The 15,663-nt window shown below is 51.7% G+C and overlaps 1 protein-coding gene across 1 annotated transcript in view; it reads right to left on the bottom strand.

The window, feature by feature from the left end:
- Positions 1 to 1,775: 1,775 nt before the first annotated feature.
- CDR2L (cerebellar degeneration-related protein 2-like) overlaps positions 1,776 to 15,663 on the bottom strand; it is a 19,580-nt gene continuing 5,692 nt past the window's right edge. Inside the window, 5 exon segments of the mRNA XM_009879555.1 lie at positions 1,776 to 1,900; positions 1,903 to 2,621; positions 4,448 to 4,612; positions 5,603 to 5,751; positions 7,042 to 7,154. Of these exon segments, the coding sequence (XP_009877857.1) occupies positions 1,776 to 1,900; positions 1,903 to 2,621; positions 4,448 to 4,612; positions 5,603 to 5,751; positions 7,042 to 7,154 (1,271 nt within the window).

A 15,663-nucleotide genomic window follows, 5' to 3' on the forward strand; every position in this document is an offset into this window, starting at 1 on the left:
CCTAAAAATGCAGAGCGTTGAGGAGCGGAGCGGTGGGTGGGTTGAGGATGGGACCTCTGGCGCGGGTATGGTTTGAGCATCGCACTCCTGCCAACTTACCTCCGTGGTACTCAGCTTAACAAAAGAGGGTATTTTGGGGAGGGTGGGGGGTGTATTTTTGCACTAATTCCATGGTAAGTGAAAGAAAGATAGCTCCTCGTAATGTCAAGGCCCTAGACTTGGAGGTTTATTACATTTTAACAGTCTTGCCCCTCCAAAGCCAGATTCTCATTTGTTTATCTCAGTGTTGCAAAAATCCCAATCGTTTCCCCAAGATTTTGGGATGTAAGCTGGTGAAAATAGAATCCAAATCTGGCCCGAAGTTTGTCTCTGGGCAGGTACAGAATAGGTAGCTTACACTGAACGGCTCGTTCCTTGTGGGTCAATGCTCAGGGTGTTGCCTAAGCTGTAATGAAATGCCGCTTCTCTGCCTAAAACGCGTGTCTGACCATTCAAGGTCAACATCTAGTTCATGAAAAATGGAAACTGGTGATTCCTGAGACTGCAGTGGCCTTTTGGCTGTGTGTTTGCATGTCTGTGGAAGCAAAAGTGAGGAGATTTCAGTGCTGGAAAGTGAACGTGAGAGGTGACAACCTTTGGAGACAGTATCTCAGCCAAGAAAGATTATTTTCAGCCGAAAACTGAAATCTGTCCTCTTGGCTAGGGAGATGTTCCGAGCAAAAGTGTGGGGCAATGTGTGATCAGCGCTACTGCCAGGGCCAGAGCTCCTGACGCCGTATGAGTGTGACGCTTTATCCTCCTGCTTGCGAGCGAGTCACTGGTAGTCAGTTTTGCAAGCCCATGCGAGCTGTATTTGAGGAGTTTGCTACGACGGGGCAATGACAACCTCTTGAAGAGCACAGCACAGAGGGCTGGTACCCAGACCGTGAGATGAAAGCGTGTCTCTGATACTGTAATAGCACTTCTTGTCTAGCTTATGGGAAAGCCCTGGTCATCAAGTTCCTACCAGGCACAGTGCTTCACCTGGGCTGAAATACTGGGGCAGATTCAAAGCGAGGAAATCCCATATGCCTACAAAGTCTGGAGAGTATGGACTGAAATACTAAGTGACACTGATGAGGACAGAACAATCAGTTTTATGTTTCTCTTCAAGTTTTTCCAGTTGCAATGAGCTTGCATTGTAAATAGCTGAAAAACCTGACTGATAAGAGAATGGCTTAAACAGCAAGAACATACTGCCCTTTGGGGAAGGGGAAGGCGTAGACAGAAGTCTCTTGGGTACAAGCGTAGGTTCTTAGCCATAAAACCGAAGTGGAGGGTTGGGCTGGTGTGCTGGAGCAGCCCCTGAAGTTCTGATGGCTTTTTTGTTTTGCTTTGAAACACTGTGCTCCAGCTGTGGCAGGACGCTGGAGGACATCCAGGCTTTTGCTTGCAGATAATCGGGCTGTAAGACAAGCTGAAAAGGGTGGAGGAGGTGATCGGTTTTCTTTTTTCGTGGTGTGGTTTACGTTGCTGTTGTGATGTCTGGTAGCAGCAGCAACTCATGCAGAGATCCGTCATACAGTTTCTGAAATCCTCTAACTACAATGTACAATTGTCCCGACGAGTTCTCCAGAGCCCAAGCTTAAAAAAGTGAGTTGAGTCTCCGTGACGCTTTCTTGCTTGTAGACCTCTCGAACCTTCAAAGCAGTGGGGCCACGTGGCGTTTCCTGGGGCTGAAGACTTGAAGACTTGGCTGTTGCGATTGCACGTGGGAGTTTGCAGAGAGGCAGGACTCATTTGCTGCTCTTGTTTTTCACCTTTGTGGCATTGATATCTGCTTTTGTTTTCTGGATGCGGGAGAAGATCTCCTTAAAAAGAGCCTTGTACTCGGGCTGGCTCTGCTCCAGCCGCTTGTAAACCTCTCTCCCAACTCGTGTCCCTCTCCTCGGAAATCTCTGAAGGAGCTGTCGCGAGAGATGGGCCGGGACGTTTGGACTCCTGTGTGGCGCACACTGTCCTTGTGCTGCCGACATTTACTCAGGAGCTCTTCGTACTTCTCCAGCAAGGCGTGATACTGCTCGTCCACTTCCCTCAGGATGGACATGCCGCGTTTGCGCACGTTGTTAGCGTGCAGCGTGTAATTGCCCTCGTGCCGGCTCACGGCATCCTTGGTCACAATGGCATTGAGGGCTGTGTCACTGCAGCTTTTCCGGACAGGGTGGTTTGGGGAAGGTGTCATTGATGGCCCATGACTTTTTCCTCCCTCCTCCTCAGAGAGGTCGATGTAGTCTGCTTCTGGGGCATTATTCAGTGGCTCAAGGAGGGCCTCAGACAAGTTGTCCTCTCTGCTGAGCAAATACTTCTTGACTTGTTTCATCTGTTGCAGCTCTAGGAGCTCTGCTTCCAGTTCCTTGATGCGCAGTTTGCAGTTCTCCATCTCGCACACACGCTGCTCAAGGTCTGAGTACTCCTGAATAACGGAGGTGTACTCTCGCTCAACCCTCTCCTTCCGCTGCTTCTCCTGATTGACTTGGGACCTCAGGGAGTTCACCATGGCTTGGAGACGCTCATTCTCCCTCTCCAGTGGCTTCTGGTTGAACTCTGTGGAAGAGCTGTGGACCTGGAATGCATCCTCATACCTGAAAAAGAAGGAGCCGTGAGGGAATCTGACCGAGTGACAATCCATGAGGGACTTGTGTCTTATTGTCATGTAAGAAAGGCCACTGATGCCCAAAAAGGAGGTAACCTGAGCTCATGGAGTGATATACACCTCCTCCTGTGTGCCAGGAGACCACAAAGCGTGACTGGGGCTCTTTTGGACACTGAGACCAGGCTCTGTCCCAGAGAACCTGCAGTCTCATTTGATAGCAGTGATCAAAGACAGGAGGGAAATGAAACCCTAGAAGGTAAAAGACTCATCTGGTTAACGGACAAGCCACCAACGTTGCCATGAAGCAAGGATGAATGTTTCAAGTGCTACCAGTCTGAGCTGAAAGTAGGCGGCTTTGAGTTTTTCCTGCTGGAGTTCATCAGCTACTTGCCGCATCACGGAGTTCACCAACTACTCACTGCATCTGCCAACAACCCCAAACCCCACCCAGCAAAAAACCAGAAGCACAGGCTCTGCTGTCTGGAAGGTGCTCCAGAGAGGGTGGGAGAAGCAAGGGTTGCAGACAGAGACTTTTGACAGAATTTCCCCTTCTTCATTGCCTGGGAAGTGACAACAAGCACGTCCCCCTTCTCTCATATCGCTGTCAGGAAATCGGATTTTCCTCCTCCTCGATGAAGTGCCCGTGGCATCCTATCCGGTTAGAACAGATTGGAAAAGAGCAAGCACCGTGGCTTCCCCTGGGAGGCATGGCTGGTGGCGGGGGGTATTGAACAGCTTTCCAAGTTACTGAAGGGCAGCCTGACCTTCAGAGCCCACTGCAGAGCCGCAAGCCGAACTGAGGTCCCGAGGCACTGGGGGGAGAGTGGGATTGGGAGACGGGGTGGTGGTGGGGGAAGAACCACAGAGACATTAAGTGGATTTTGCTGGGGGTTAGGTTATGGCCTCATAACATCCCCTTTGCGGCTGCAGTAAAAGTGTCTTTTGTTCGTATCCACTGGCAGGGGATGCTTTCAGTAACAAAGTTTATCGATTGCTTATCTATTTAAAGAAGCCTCTATTATGGACAAAGCCGAGCAAGAAATGCCCTCACGAGCTCAGGGAATTCACGCAGTGGCTGGGTTTTAAGGAGGATCAAGTGTGCAATAGTGCTGAAGGTGTTTGTACAGCGTTTGGCGGCACGTGGGTGTGTGACTGCTGCTCTTGGGGGGGGGTACACAGGAAAATGCACTATCTCAGCTGGTTTCAGTGTGCCAGAGATGCTGGTCCTGTGCTGGGAGGCAGCTGCAAAGGGAAAATGGGCTGTGCTGGTTCGGGAAGGGATGCTGTGTGACAGCTCGAGGTAATGGTCCTCTTCACATGATGTGTTGCTGGGTGGGCTGTACTGGGAGAGGCTGGTTTGAGCCATCTAGAGCTCCAGCAATGCGTCCTGTCTGGTGAGTGTTCCTGCTCAGCTCCCTGCCAACCTGCCAGGACAGTCCCAGTCCCTCCAGGCAACGCCTGGCCCCTGTACCCTGGCCCAGTGAGGCTGCGTGAGGCATCCCGATCCTCCTGGGTAGCTATTCTTGCCCTCTGAAAAAGAACTTATGTCTCCCCATTGGAGGCATTGCTGATGCTGGGATCATGAAGGCTCTGCTTTGCCAATGCCACCTGCTCAGGTGTGTGGGTAGGAGAGAGGAAAGTCCTCCCTTCATCTCCAGCATCGAGTGTCAGGCTCTGATGCAGACCCTAGATCTCTGTGGGGGTGTATGTGGGGTTTTGTGCACCCCCAGAGGGGCTAACCCACCGCATCCCCTGTTCACGGGCAGAGGAGGTGGGGGAGAAGGTTGGGGGACTTTTAAAGACGAGGCTCCGTACCTGGGGCTGGAGCACAGCTCCTTAAGGCAGGGGAAGGTGTGGATGGTTCGGCGCCGTTCCCTCTTCTCCCGCCGAATGCGGAGCTGCTCCAAGCTCCGCATTTCTTCCACCTGCTTCTGCAGCTCCTCGACTTGGTTCTGCAGCCCCTCGATCGTTTCCGTCAAGCTGTGGAGAGAGGAGGGAGCATGGATGAGGAGTCAGGCACTGCAGGTCCTTGAAAGGTGTTTTTTCCCTATAGAGAAAGCTAGTCTATGGAAGATGCTTCCAGTTTCTAGCCCTGGGAGCGCGACAGCATTTGCTTTTCATGGCAGCGGTTGGTTTTGCTCTGTGTGGTTGCTGTTGAGCAATGAGGGTGTTTGTAGAACAGGGTGGGGGATTGATGCAGTGGTAAGGGATTGTACTAATTTGAGACCCTCTGTCCTCAAATCAGTGGGCTAAAACAGTCACCCCTGGGGCAAAAGCACTATCCTGGAATATCTCTGCACTAAAAGCAAGCAGGCGACTGATTTACACTCTACCTCTTGTTTCTCTTGTAGAGATAAACACAGAGAGACCGGGCAGAGGTTTAATTTTGTTCTGGCTGTGAACAGTTTGTAAAACTCTGCTTCAAAACGCCCTCTCTGCACAGTTGTTTGCAAAAGATGCTGCATTGCAAGGACACAGCTTGGTCTGTTGTTTCCAGGGATGACCTTGATGGTGAGCCTGTTTTAGGAAAGAAATTGTTATTGACAAATTGGTGTTTCAGCATGGGCTAGCCAGGATTTCGCTAAATGCTGGATCGGTGCCTAGTGTTTTTGCTGGGCTGTGTGCTGGGGACCTCCCTGATACGATTATGTGCCTCTTCTTCAAGCAAACACATCTGAGGAGGAGGAGGAGGATGAGGATGAGGATGAGGATGAGAAGCTGCTGTGCCTCTCTCCTGGCAGCTACAGACACTCCTTCATCCAGCCCTCGTCCCAGGGGTGTCTGTGCTGTGGCTGACCTCTGCTAAGCAGCATCGGTGCGATGAGCTGGTGTTGTAAATAGGCTGCAAAACTGGAGTGATAAGAGAATGGCTTAGACAGCAAGGACACGCTGCGCTTTGGGGCAGGGGAAAGGTGCGATGAAGGTCTCTTGGGTGCAGCATCGCTGCAGTGGGAGGAGGGGAGGCCGTACCACTGTATCTTCTGTTGGGATGTCTTGCTCTCTAGCACGAGCTTCTGGTTAGCTAGCTCCAGGTCCCGTGCTGTCAGGTCCAGCTGCTCGTAGACTTTCGCATGCTGTTCGTTCATCTGCCGCAACATCTCTAGTTGCTTGGTCAGGTACTGCAAGAAAAAGCCAAACAGAAAGACTCCACATCCAAAATCCATTTTTTTTCACAGGCAGAAATTGCTGCAGCCTTTGCTTCCTTTGATAATGTGTGTTGTGGCTGATTTATTCTCTCTTGGTTGAACCCTCTTGCACAGGTGAAATATTCATACACCTGCCCACTTCAAATACTTTTGTGTCTAAAATCAGATTGAACTTCCCCTGCCCTCTTTGAAGGGCACTACCCTCAATCTCTCTCTATTCAGCTGCTTTTTTTATTCCCAGTACCCAAAGAAAGTTGATATCCCTGGGACTGTGTCCCTTCGCCAAACTTGACTGAAATTGGCCGGTTGGTTACTGGATCGTGTGTCAGATCGATTGCAGAAGCTGCGTTTCCTTGGGAATTCAGGCTAAAACTCTGAGTCCGTGAAATGTGAGGAGACTCGCGGCTTCTGCATGTTCAAAGACCCCTTTCTGTGAGTCTGTCATTGCAAGATTTTATCCTGGCAGAGGGGCATCTACCCAAGTGCTCACCCTCACCTGAGAGCAGATCCCAAATCCTATGGTGGACGTGCTCCTGAAGGGCTGCTCCATCCACCAGTTTCCTCAGCCATCGGCTGTCGGGTCCCCGCAGCCATCGCGTGCTGCTCTTGTGACCTCGCAGCTCTCCTCTGCCCCGCGTCTTTTTAGATCAGGGGGGTTCTGATCTTTTTTAATTCACAGATCCCTAAAAGTTTTCCAGTGGATGAAAACCCTCCCGGCACAGCAGGTTTAAGCCTCTAAGCTTAGTTCTGTGGGGCTTAGAAATACTGCCCTGACCCCAAAGGATGCTTGAAATGGTGGTTTAGATTGCAGCTCTTGGAGAAAGAGCTATTTTATGCCTCTAACAAAGGGGGCTGTGTTTTGGGGGTGCCGAGGGGCCAGCTGGGAACAAACGCGATTATGAATAACTAGAATCAAAGGAAAGCAGCAGCAGAGCAAAGAGAAGCGAGTGTGAAGGCTGGCAGATGGGCAGGGAAAGGCCAAATGTGCCCCAGATGCAACCTGGTGCCAAAATCTGGCATGCACATCTGGGGTGGGAGGGGGGAGGGATGTGAGAAGGGGGAAAATCCCAATTAGTGGGGAAAGAGGATCCTCTCCAGGTCTGGGATGGGCTTTAGCTCCCATCCCTGTGGCACGTCCCTTCCTCTCTCCTGGCGTCTGAGCTGTTGGCATTGGTGGAAGCGCCCCTTCCACCCCACCGCCCTTAGGTGACAGCGGTGGCCGAGCAGCTCCCGTCCCCACCTCTGGCCTGACTGTGTCCCTACCTCGATTTCCTGCACTTGCTCCTCGTTGGTGGCGTACATCTGCTGCAGGGAGTCCTCCAGCTCTTTGTTGCGCTCCAGCAGCGTCTTCCCCAGCTCCGCGGCCAAATGCAAGTCTGAAAAGCAGATGGGACAAAGCTGCTGCAGTTCCCACGGCTCCGCCGGTGGATGCGGCGGGGTCCCCAAATGCCACCGCACCAAACACAGTGGCACATTTGCACGGTGCTGGTTTTATTGGCAGGTTTTGACATGGATGCGTGCTTATGGGACGTACAGGATCTGGCCTCCTTCGTCTTGCTGGGCTGCAGGAACAAGGGGAGGCTGAGCTCAGGACATTTGCAGGTCCTCCATGCAGTGAGGATTTGGTGCCCGGCTGGCTGTGTAACCCCTGTGTGCTGCACTACATGCTGCACAGCCAGGATCAGGCCCATGGGGCTTGGCTGTGGCAAGGTGTTCTGCACCTCCATCCCCTACTGCTGAGACCCGTGGGGCTGAGAGGGGCTCAGTGTGCGTCAGAATGAGAGCGAGAGTTGGTAAAGCCCCCCAGGGCCTTGGGGATGCTCTATAAATTATATTATTGTCTCTAATGAAGGGAGTGCCTTGCCTTCCCCCGTCAGCCTCCATCCATCACCTGCTAATAGACTGACATGAGTAATAAAACCACGCGTGGCCCAAGGGGGTTGGAAGCACCTCCCGCATGTGCCGCCCAGGCAGCGCTGCATCGGCCGGGTCCGAAGCTCTTTCCTTGGGGCAGCTCCGGGATGAGTTCAAACCGCTTTGTATTCACTCTCTGCCACCTCCAAATGCCCTTAGGAAGCTACTGAAATAGTTGGACTTTAGGAGAAGCGTATGGAAAAAAAGATGTTGACAGTGTGGCCAGCTTAAAGTACTGGATTTTCTGCTTCCTGTGTAAAGAAAAAGTCCCAGGACCCGATGAGTCCTGTATTGGCTAAAGCTTGAGCACCTCAGGTGATACTGTTTGTGGGCCTGGGATGGCACAGCTGTCTCTGATAACATCCCCTCGCTTTCACAGAAATTGGTTGTCTTCTTAAAGCCTGACCCCTCCTGTGGGTTCCTGTTTTTCCTGGTCCTTTTAGAGGTGAGTTTCTTGCTCTTACAGTGGCAGACTTAAAATCTGACCTTAAGCCTTCTAAAAGGTAAGGAAACAGATCCTGATGTGTGTTATTTCTCTCTCTGGTATAGTTATTGTGCAGGTTTAGATAATTAAGGAGTGGCAAACCTGCAGTGTGTGAGGGGACCTGGGTCTCCTGCCCTGGCATTTTCTCAGCCTGTTGTGATGCTTCTCTCTAGTCTGCAGCTAATGATGTGTTTTGCAAAGGTTCTGCTAGGGCTGAGAGCAGCTGTAACTTCTTCCAGCAGTTAATTTGGCTGTGCAGTTGATTGGGATGCTGCAGAAGGTATTCTGAGCCTGGGAAAATCACTAAGCTCTCGTACTTCAAATGGCATATGACAAAATGAGGCTCACACCGACCTCTGGGACATGAGTGCTCACTAGGAGGAAGGCTGTCGGTGCTTGGGGTGGGCTTTCCTGATGGATAACAGTGCGCTGGGGGAAGTGCTGATATGTTATTAATTTGGGTGATGGCTGTGTTTCTTTCTGTGTGGCCCTAAGCAGTGCCCGAGGACTGGCTCCCCAGATGTGGTCCAGCCAACAGCTGCTCAGTGTGTCCTCGACTCTCCCCTTTACCATGGGAATGCGCTCTCCAGCTGTGGCCTGCATTGCAGGGTGTTATTCTCGGCTGTGACCTTTTTAATTATAATCCTCGTCATTGCACAGTGACCCGGTCTGAGGGCTGCAATCCCGGCTATCAATGCAATCAAGGTATTGGCACGCTTCCCCATGGACAGACCTCCTCCGCCTATTTACTTATTTATTTATTTTCCCCCAAGCACCAAATCTCCCCAGTTTCCAAAGTGCCCTTGGGAGACTGAGTGTTTGCGACACCAGCTGGGGACGAGGGAACAGCCAGATGCCAGCAGAGATGGAGGACAATTTGTGCCTTTAAGCTGCTCGGGGCTGTATTTAATGGCACTGCCAGCTTGCCAGAGCCGGCGGTGTTGCTGGAGACCGGCACCTTGCAAATCGCATCCCTTGCAGCAAGCGGGGCCCCAGCACAGAGGCGTGTAGCGAGAGGGCTCCGCGCTGCACTCCAGGTAATGAGTCAAGTGTGTCCCCGTCCCTGCGGATTACACCAGTGCTCTCCCACCATATGGCATCCAATTTAATCAGCTGGGGTTGAGTTAAGTGGATTAGGCAGCGCAAGATCCTGGGTTGTAATTTAAAGGGCTCTGTCAGCAATAATTTAATGGGGGAAATGGGCAGCGTTTGGGGACGAGTGGGAAAGAGGAAAGAACGGGGCTGAGCTCTGAGGAGGAAATTGGTTCTCCGTTTCCATTTTGAGCGTAAGGGCCTGGGAGACTCCAGGCTTGAAGGACACAGGGGAGTTGGTACTTTTAGTGTCTTTTAACCGTCTCAGCTGTCGTCACGCACACACTCATTCATTCTCTGTCTGCCAGCCAGCCAGAGCATCCTCAGTAATCCCGTCTCATCCATCCTCCTCGTGCCTGGGTCCTCTTCCCCACCTGTTGGTCTTCCCTGGACTGTGGGACTGTGGAGAGGGAGAGGATGTTGCATGGATGTGCTTTAATGTCATCTTTAGACTCGATCCCTCTTGATTTTTTGCACTAATTGTGGCTCTGCGTGGGCTCTGGGCACACACCATCAAGACCTCAGCAACCTGAATGTGAATTTTTCAGCAAGTTGTTTGGGGTGGGGGGAAAGAACTATTTAGGAATTTGGGGGTTCTCTCTGCATAGCACTGTGGTTTCCCACAATTTTTTTTCATATTCCTCTTTGCTTCTCTGCCATCAGATCAGCCAGCCAGTGCTGTTGGACTTGCCCTAATTTAGCAGATAAGCTGATGCCTCCCTTCCCCCTCTCCTCTCAACACAGAAGGAGAAATAAAGTGGTGGGGAGCGGCTGTGCTGTGTGTCTGCTCAGTGTGCCCGGTCCCTCTGCAGCACTGCCTGCACGGACCGCACTGCTGTGAAATAGCCAACATTCAACCTAAAAATTGGGGAGCCCGATGTTGCACAATTCCTATTTGGGAGAGGACCACAGATGCAAGCTGTCCTGGGAAACACCAGCTCTGTACCCTTTGGCTCTCAGTACCGCAAGCGCTGACGTGACCCTTCTAATTAACACCAGCCGAGGAGACACCCCGCGTCCCCAAACAAAGAGCTGCGCCTACAGAGCAAAGCGGAGGGAGGGACGGAGGCTGTGTTTCCCTGCAAGCTTCCGCGGGAAAGGCGCCTGAGCAAGGAGGGAGGGGAAGAGAAGAGAGACCATATGGTGGGAAGGGAGCGGGAGTTGAATCCAAGCAGCGCTCGGTACAGGGGAGCGCGGCCAGAGTACATCAAGGAGGCAGCCATCCTGGAGCCCCAGAGATTGTCACCAGCCCAGCGATAATTCTGCTAGCGCTGTGTCACTGGGGAAACTTGGGGGATAAAAAAAAAAAATAAAATCCTGATCCAAAAGCTGTAGCAGGTTGCCTTTGACTGAAAGGGGCTGAGGAATGAGCTGCAGGGTGTTCCCCTGCTGCAGCATTCCCATGGCAATGCTGGCTTGGGCAGATGTGCGCTGCACGGGGCTGCCGCAGAACTGAGTGCTTCCTGGCTGCCCCAGCCTTCGCTGCAGCTCGCAATGGGGCACAAAGAGGGTTTGGAGCAGTTTCTGCCCTTCCCGGTGCTGGCCTGCATCTGTTCGGGCAGAGCGGTCTTTGCCACAGCCCGCTCTCTGAAGGGTTTTTTTCCCCCCACAGCATGTCCCAGTTGTGGCTGTGGGGGAGCGTAAGGCTGGTGCTGGGCAGGGGAGGTTTCGGCTGCTCTTGGCACAGCGATGATCTGGGAGCTATTCAGATGGTCCTCATAAATACAGCTTTCTGGAGGAAGCCACCATCTGGAGCAGCCACTTTGGGGCTTTCCCCCATCGTCTCTCTTGCATCGAGGGATTCGTGTGTTTAGGCTGTGAGAGAACATGCCTTTGCTCCTCACCTTCAAATAACCCAACCATCTCCCAATCTTGCGAGACAGGCAGGCTCATAGGGGATGTTAGAAGTCCTCTGGCTTGTAGAGGTAAGAAGCAGGGGTTTATGGTGGATATTTGTGCAGGTTCTTTTCAGCTAAGCAGCTATTAAGGAATTATTTGTCCCTCCCTAAAGGTTTGGGGCTGGGTCTACAGGAAGGGCTGCTGCAGGTGGTGAATTCACCTGCTGAAGTGTGAGGAGGAGCAGCGAGCAGAGCTCTGGTGTGGAGGTCTCTGGAGGAAGTTCAGGGTGGTTGTTAGCTGATGGATGGGGTAGGTTGAGAGTTAAGAACTGATGTTTAATGCTGTTGACGTTTAATTTAATTGCATTTGCTGTCTGCTCCATTACACATGGGTACTTAAAATCAAGGGTAGGTGCAATTATCCCTTTCAAAAACTAAATAAATGATGCTGTGCTGGTTTACCCCAGGGTAGGGTGTACTTGCTACTCATTTATTTTTCTTCTTAGGTGCAAGGGATTGTGCTGTCTGGGTATATTACAATGAAGATCAGCTTTTGCATATCACTTACTGCTGCTCTGTGGCAGCTGATGGAGGCAATCTGTGTTCTTAGCCCCTATAAGCCTTTGCAATGGAATGTGCTGAGGTGCAGAGAAGCGAGTGCCATCTGACAGCATCTTGCAAACAACCTGCAGGCATGTCTGGATGTGGAAAAGCCTTTCCAACATGCCCATTCCACAGATGATAGTGCTTCCCATGGCCAGGCAGAGCTTTCGGAGAGCCATCAGTATTACTGCTGAGGTGTGGATTCTCCATCCCTTTTACACTGGCATAACTTGGACGTTGTTACCCAAATCAGCTTTGTGCTTGATTTTCTGTGTGTTTTTTGTGGGGACCTGTCGTTGCGGTGTGATCAGGTGCAGCACGGAGGCAGGGTTTGCTTTGTAGAGCAGCTCAATGCAGCACGGGGGAAAGGTGTCCCTGCCAGGCTGGGTGAGCGCGTGGAGCCCCTGGCAGCGCAGCCCCATCCTCCCTCTTCCCCTCCTCATTTCGAACCCTGGCTCTAGCTGGGCTCAGCTGATGTTGGGCGCACGGGCATTTCTGTTAGCCTAATGAGATTTGCTGGATTTCCTGCTTGCTCTTTTCCTTCCTTTTCCTTCCTTTTTCTTTCTCTCATGTAATCTGTTATGTACCCCTGGGCTGCATTTGGCTCTGCAAGCTTCCCTGGTAAGGGAGGGGAGCTCAGGTGGTGGCAGAGAGATGCGGTTTGCGAGGGGTCAAGGCAAGCACAGTGCAATGAGAGCAGCCCGCTCTGTGCTGTCTCTAGTCCCTTGAGCAAAAGTGGCACCACCACCGAGTGGAAAACCCCGGTGAGGGGCTCAGAGGTGCACTGTCTGTACCATGCTGTGCTGCAGGCAAGCCCTCCCGCCTTCTCAACCCCTGCTGCTCCCTTTCTGGCCTTCTGTATTTCTCAACGCTATTCAGTATTTCCTTTCCATCAGCTCTTTTTTTTAAATTACTATTATTCTCGGATGCTCATCAGTTTTTTTTTTTTTTTAATTATTTAATTGATGCTCACCTTTTTCTTTTTGCCCTCTAACGTTCTGTCCCCCAAAGCCTCCCTTGTACGCTCACATTTGAGACTTAGGATGGTTACCTCTGCTTATAAGCTGTATGGGTCTATACAAACACATACACAGCAGTCCCATCCCTGTGCCCATGGCAATCAATGTGCGTTTTGCCAAGTTGTTAGAGCACGATAACACGGAGGATGTTATTAAACCATGGTTGGGGCCCCATCTGCGTTTTTCCCTGCTGTTCTCTTATCTAAACAGCCTCGGTGCCCGTGTTTGCCTTGTTGGCTAAAATGGTTTCAAAGAGCTCAGTGATTGGTGGTTCAGAGGCTCTGATAGCTCACCTGGATCAGAAAGCAACCTAAATAAATACATACAAGTAGAGTTGTTTGGGAGAAGAAGTGAGGAAAGAGGAGGGAGAAAGGCAGCTAGTGCTTTGCTGCGTGCACCCCTCCTCTGGGTGGCAAAGCTCCAACTAATTAATTATGTTGTGATGCAGAGAACTGTGAAAAGAGGCTTTTACTCTTTAAAAGCTAAAGACACAGACACGTGGATTGGGTGCCATGTGGGAATCTCATCTCCCCAGTGTGTTTTGGGGGCAGGGGGTCGTAACTGACCCAGGACAAGGAGGATTAGCTCCAGCAGGACGTTAAGTGTTTGTTGCTGCTGCTGTACCACAGTACTGTGCACGTGCGTGTGCGGAGCCCCAGGCAGAGGTGACCTGCGAAGGACAGGTCAGTGTGCAGCACGCAGAGCACGGTGCCCACAGCGATGGGTTGCCATAACCATGTCAGCTCTCCAGCCCTGCTCGTGCTCGCACAACATATTCTCCTACTCTGAGCCATGGCTAGCCAACTCGTCTGCCCTTGCTGTCCTCTTGCCGGGGGGAGGCAGGAGGGACCACTGATCCTGAGTGGTTTTGTCTCTCCAGGAGCAACCAAGTTCCAGCACAACTTCCACCTGCGGCAGCCCCCAAGACCACCACCAGCACTGTGGCTGCTGGTTACTGCTGTCTGCTACTTCTGATAGGACAAGAGGAAACGGCCTCAAGTTGCGCCAGGGGAGATTTAGGGTGGATATTAGGAAAAATTGATTCACCAAAAGTGTTCTGAAGTATTGGAACGGGCTGCCCATGGAAGTGGTTGAATTGCCATCCCTGGAGGTGTTTAAAAGACTGGTCGACGTGGGGCTGAGGGACATGGTTTAGTGGTGCATTTGGCAGTGTTAGGTTAATGGTTGGACTTGATGACCTTAAAGGTCCCTTCCAACCTGGATGATTCTATGACTCTTGCGTGCTAGAGGCAGGTAGGTACAGAGAAGATCCTCCTTCCATAGCCATGTGGTACAGCTAAATGCAAAAACCAGCCTAACCCTCTGCAGCAACACCAAAAACCTTCCCATCTCTTCTCTAGCAGCCCCTCTGCTTTAGTGTGTTGTCTGGCACACTGCTGCCCCAGTACTGTTCCCTTCCCACCCACTGCTGGGAAATGCTCTGAAGCCCTCTTCCTCCAGGTGCTAAGCTCACACGCAGCCTGTGTGCCTTGTGCCTGTCTGTTGGTACTGGCTGGAGATGCTGCCCACGTGGGAAAGAGGTCCTGACCTCGGGGGAGTGATCGGTGCCAGTTGTGGAGCTAGGCAGGAGGAACACAGTGCTGTACCCTTCCAGGCTGAGTTTGCAAGGAAAGCGGGTGATGAAATACTTGATGTGCTCCCAAGATAGTGTTATGTCCATCACTAGTCCTGAGCAGGATGCAGAGCAATACTTCTTTCTGGAGTTCAACACCAAAAACTGTGTGCCCAAAGCAGCTCTGCCGCAAGGACTGATGCTCGGGGGGATGATGTGCTGCTCTGCTCTTTGCTCCGCTTCCTCCTGCAGACACCAGTGCTCAGCTGTGACCTCCCATCCTTTCCAGGACTCAACGCTTGTTCATGGGCCAAGAAAACTTGGAAGATGGCATGAGACTGTCCTAGCTCCAACTGCCATCACTGGAGCTGCTAATTGGGAAGGTGTCAGTGTGGACCTGGCTACTACCCACTCAAAGGACTGAAATCTTGAGGGAGGAGACAAGTTAACTCAGCAGTGCTGGGGCAGCTGCACTGCACACAGGGTAAACTGGAGTCACTTCCCAGAAGGCTGCAGAGGAACAGGCTGTTTAAACCATGAAGAGAACTGCCACCTCTTGGAGAGAAGGTTTACAGTTTGTTTGGTAAATACATATAGAGGAAAAAAACCCCAAAATGACAAACCTTAACATAAAATCAATCCAAAATTCCCAGCTGTGCAAAGACCGGCAGTTGTGTAACATCTGGTCTTGTTCCTCCAGGGTATTTTGTGTTGGAGATATTTTCCTAAATTCTTGGCCTGCATATGTGTTTTGTGTGTTAAGTAGAAGCTTTGGAAGCCCTAGTGATGCGTTTGGTGTGAGTACACAGGTGAGGAGGCGATTTACCACTGTGCTGCTCTGGGAAAGGCCTTTTTTAGCAGAGGAGATGGAGTGTGTGCGGGATCGAGCAAGCGGTGCGTTAGCCTGAGCGCTGGCGCTGCTTTTAGCAGGAGCAGGATCGGACCCTGATGCTGTCACAGCTCTAAGTGGTTCCTGACTGTCACACTGAGTCAGTGCATCCGCCCTGTCACCAGCCAGCGCTGGCTGGTACAGCAGGAAAGAAAGAGGATTGGAAAACGCAGGGGTGGGCGACAGCCTCCACGTGCAGAGCGTTAGCGGCTGCTGCTGTGGCTCCCGGTCCCTCGGGCTCAGGGCTGCCGTGGGGGGAATGTCCTTCAGGACTCAAACTGTAAATCCTTTGCACACAGCCTTGCCAAAGAGAAATGCCAGTGTTAGCTGATTGTTTCAGGATGGGAGATATAGAAAAAAACTGATTTCTTTCCTCCCCCCCCATCCTGCCTTTGCCTCTCCTTCTTTCCTTTCCAGCAGTTCCTCTAATTCTGCTCCCTCCCACAGCTGGAAGTGTGTGCCTGGGGTTCAGC

The sequence above is a fragment of the Charadrius vociferus genome, unplaced genomic scaffold, assembly GCF_000708025.1.
Source record: "Charadrius vociferus isolate BGI_N301 unplaced genomic scaffold, ASM70802v2 scaffold260, whole genome shotgun sequence".
NCBI lineage: Eukaryota > Metazoa > Chordata > Aves > Charadriiformes > Charadriidae > Charadrius > Charadrius vociferus.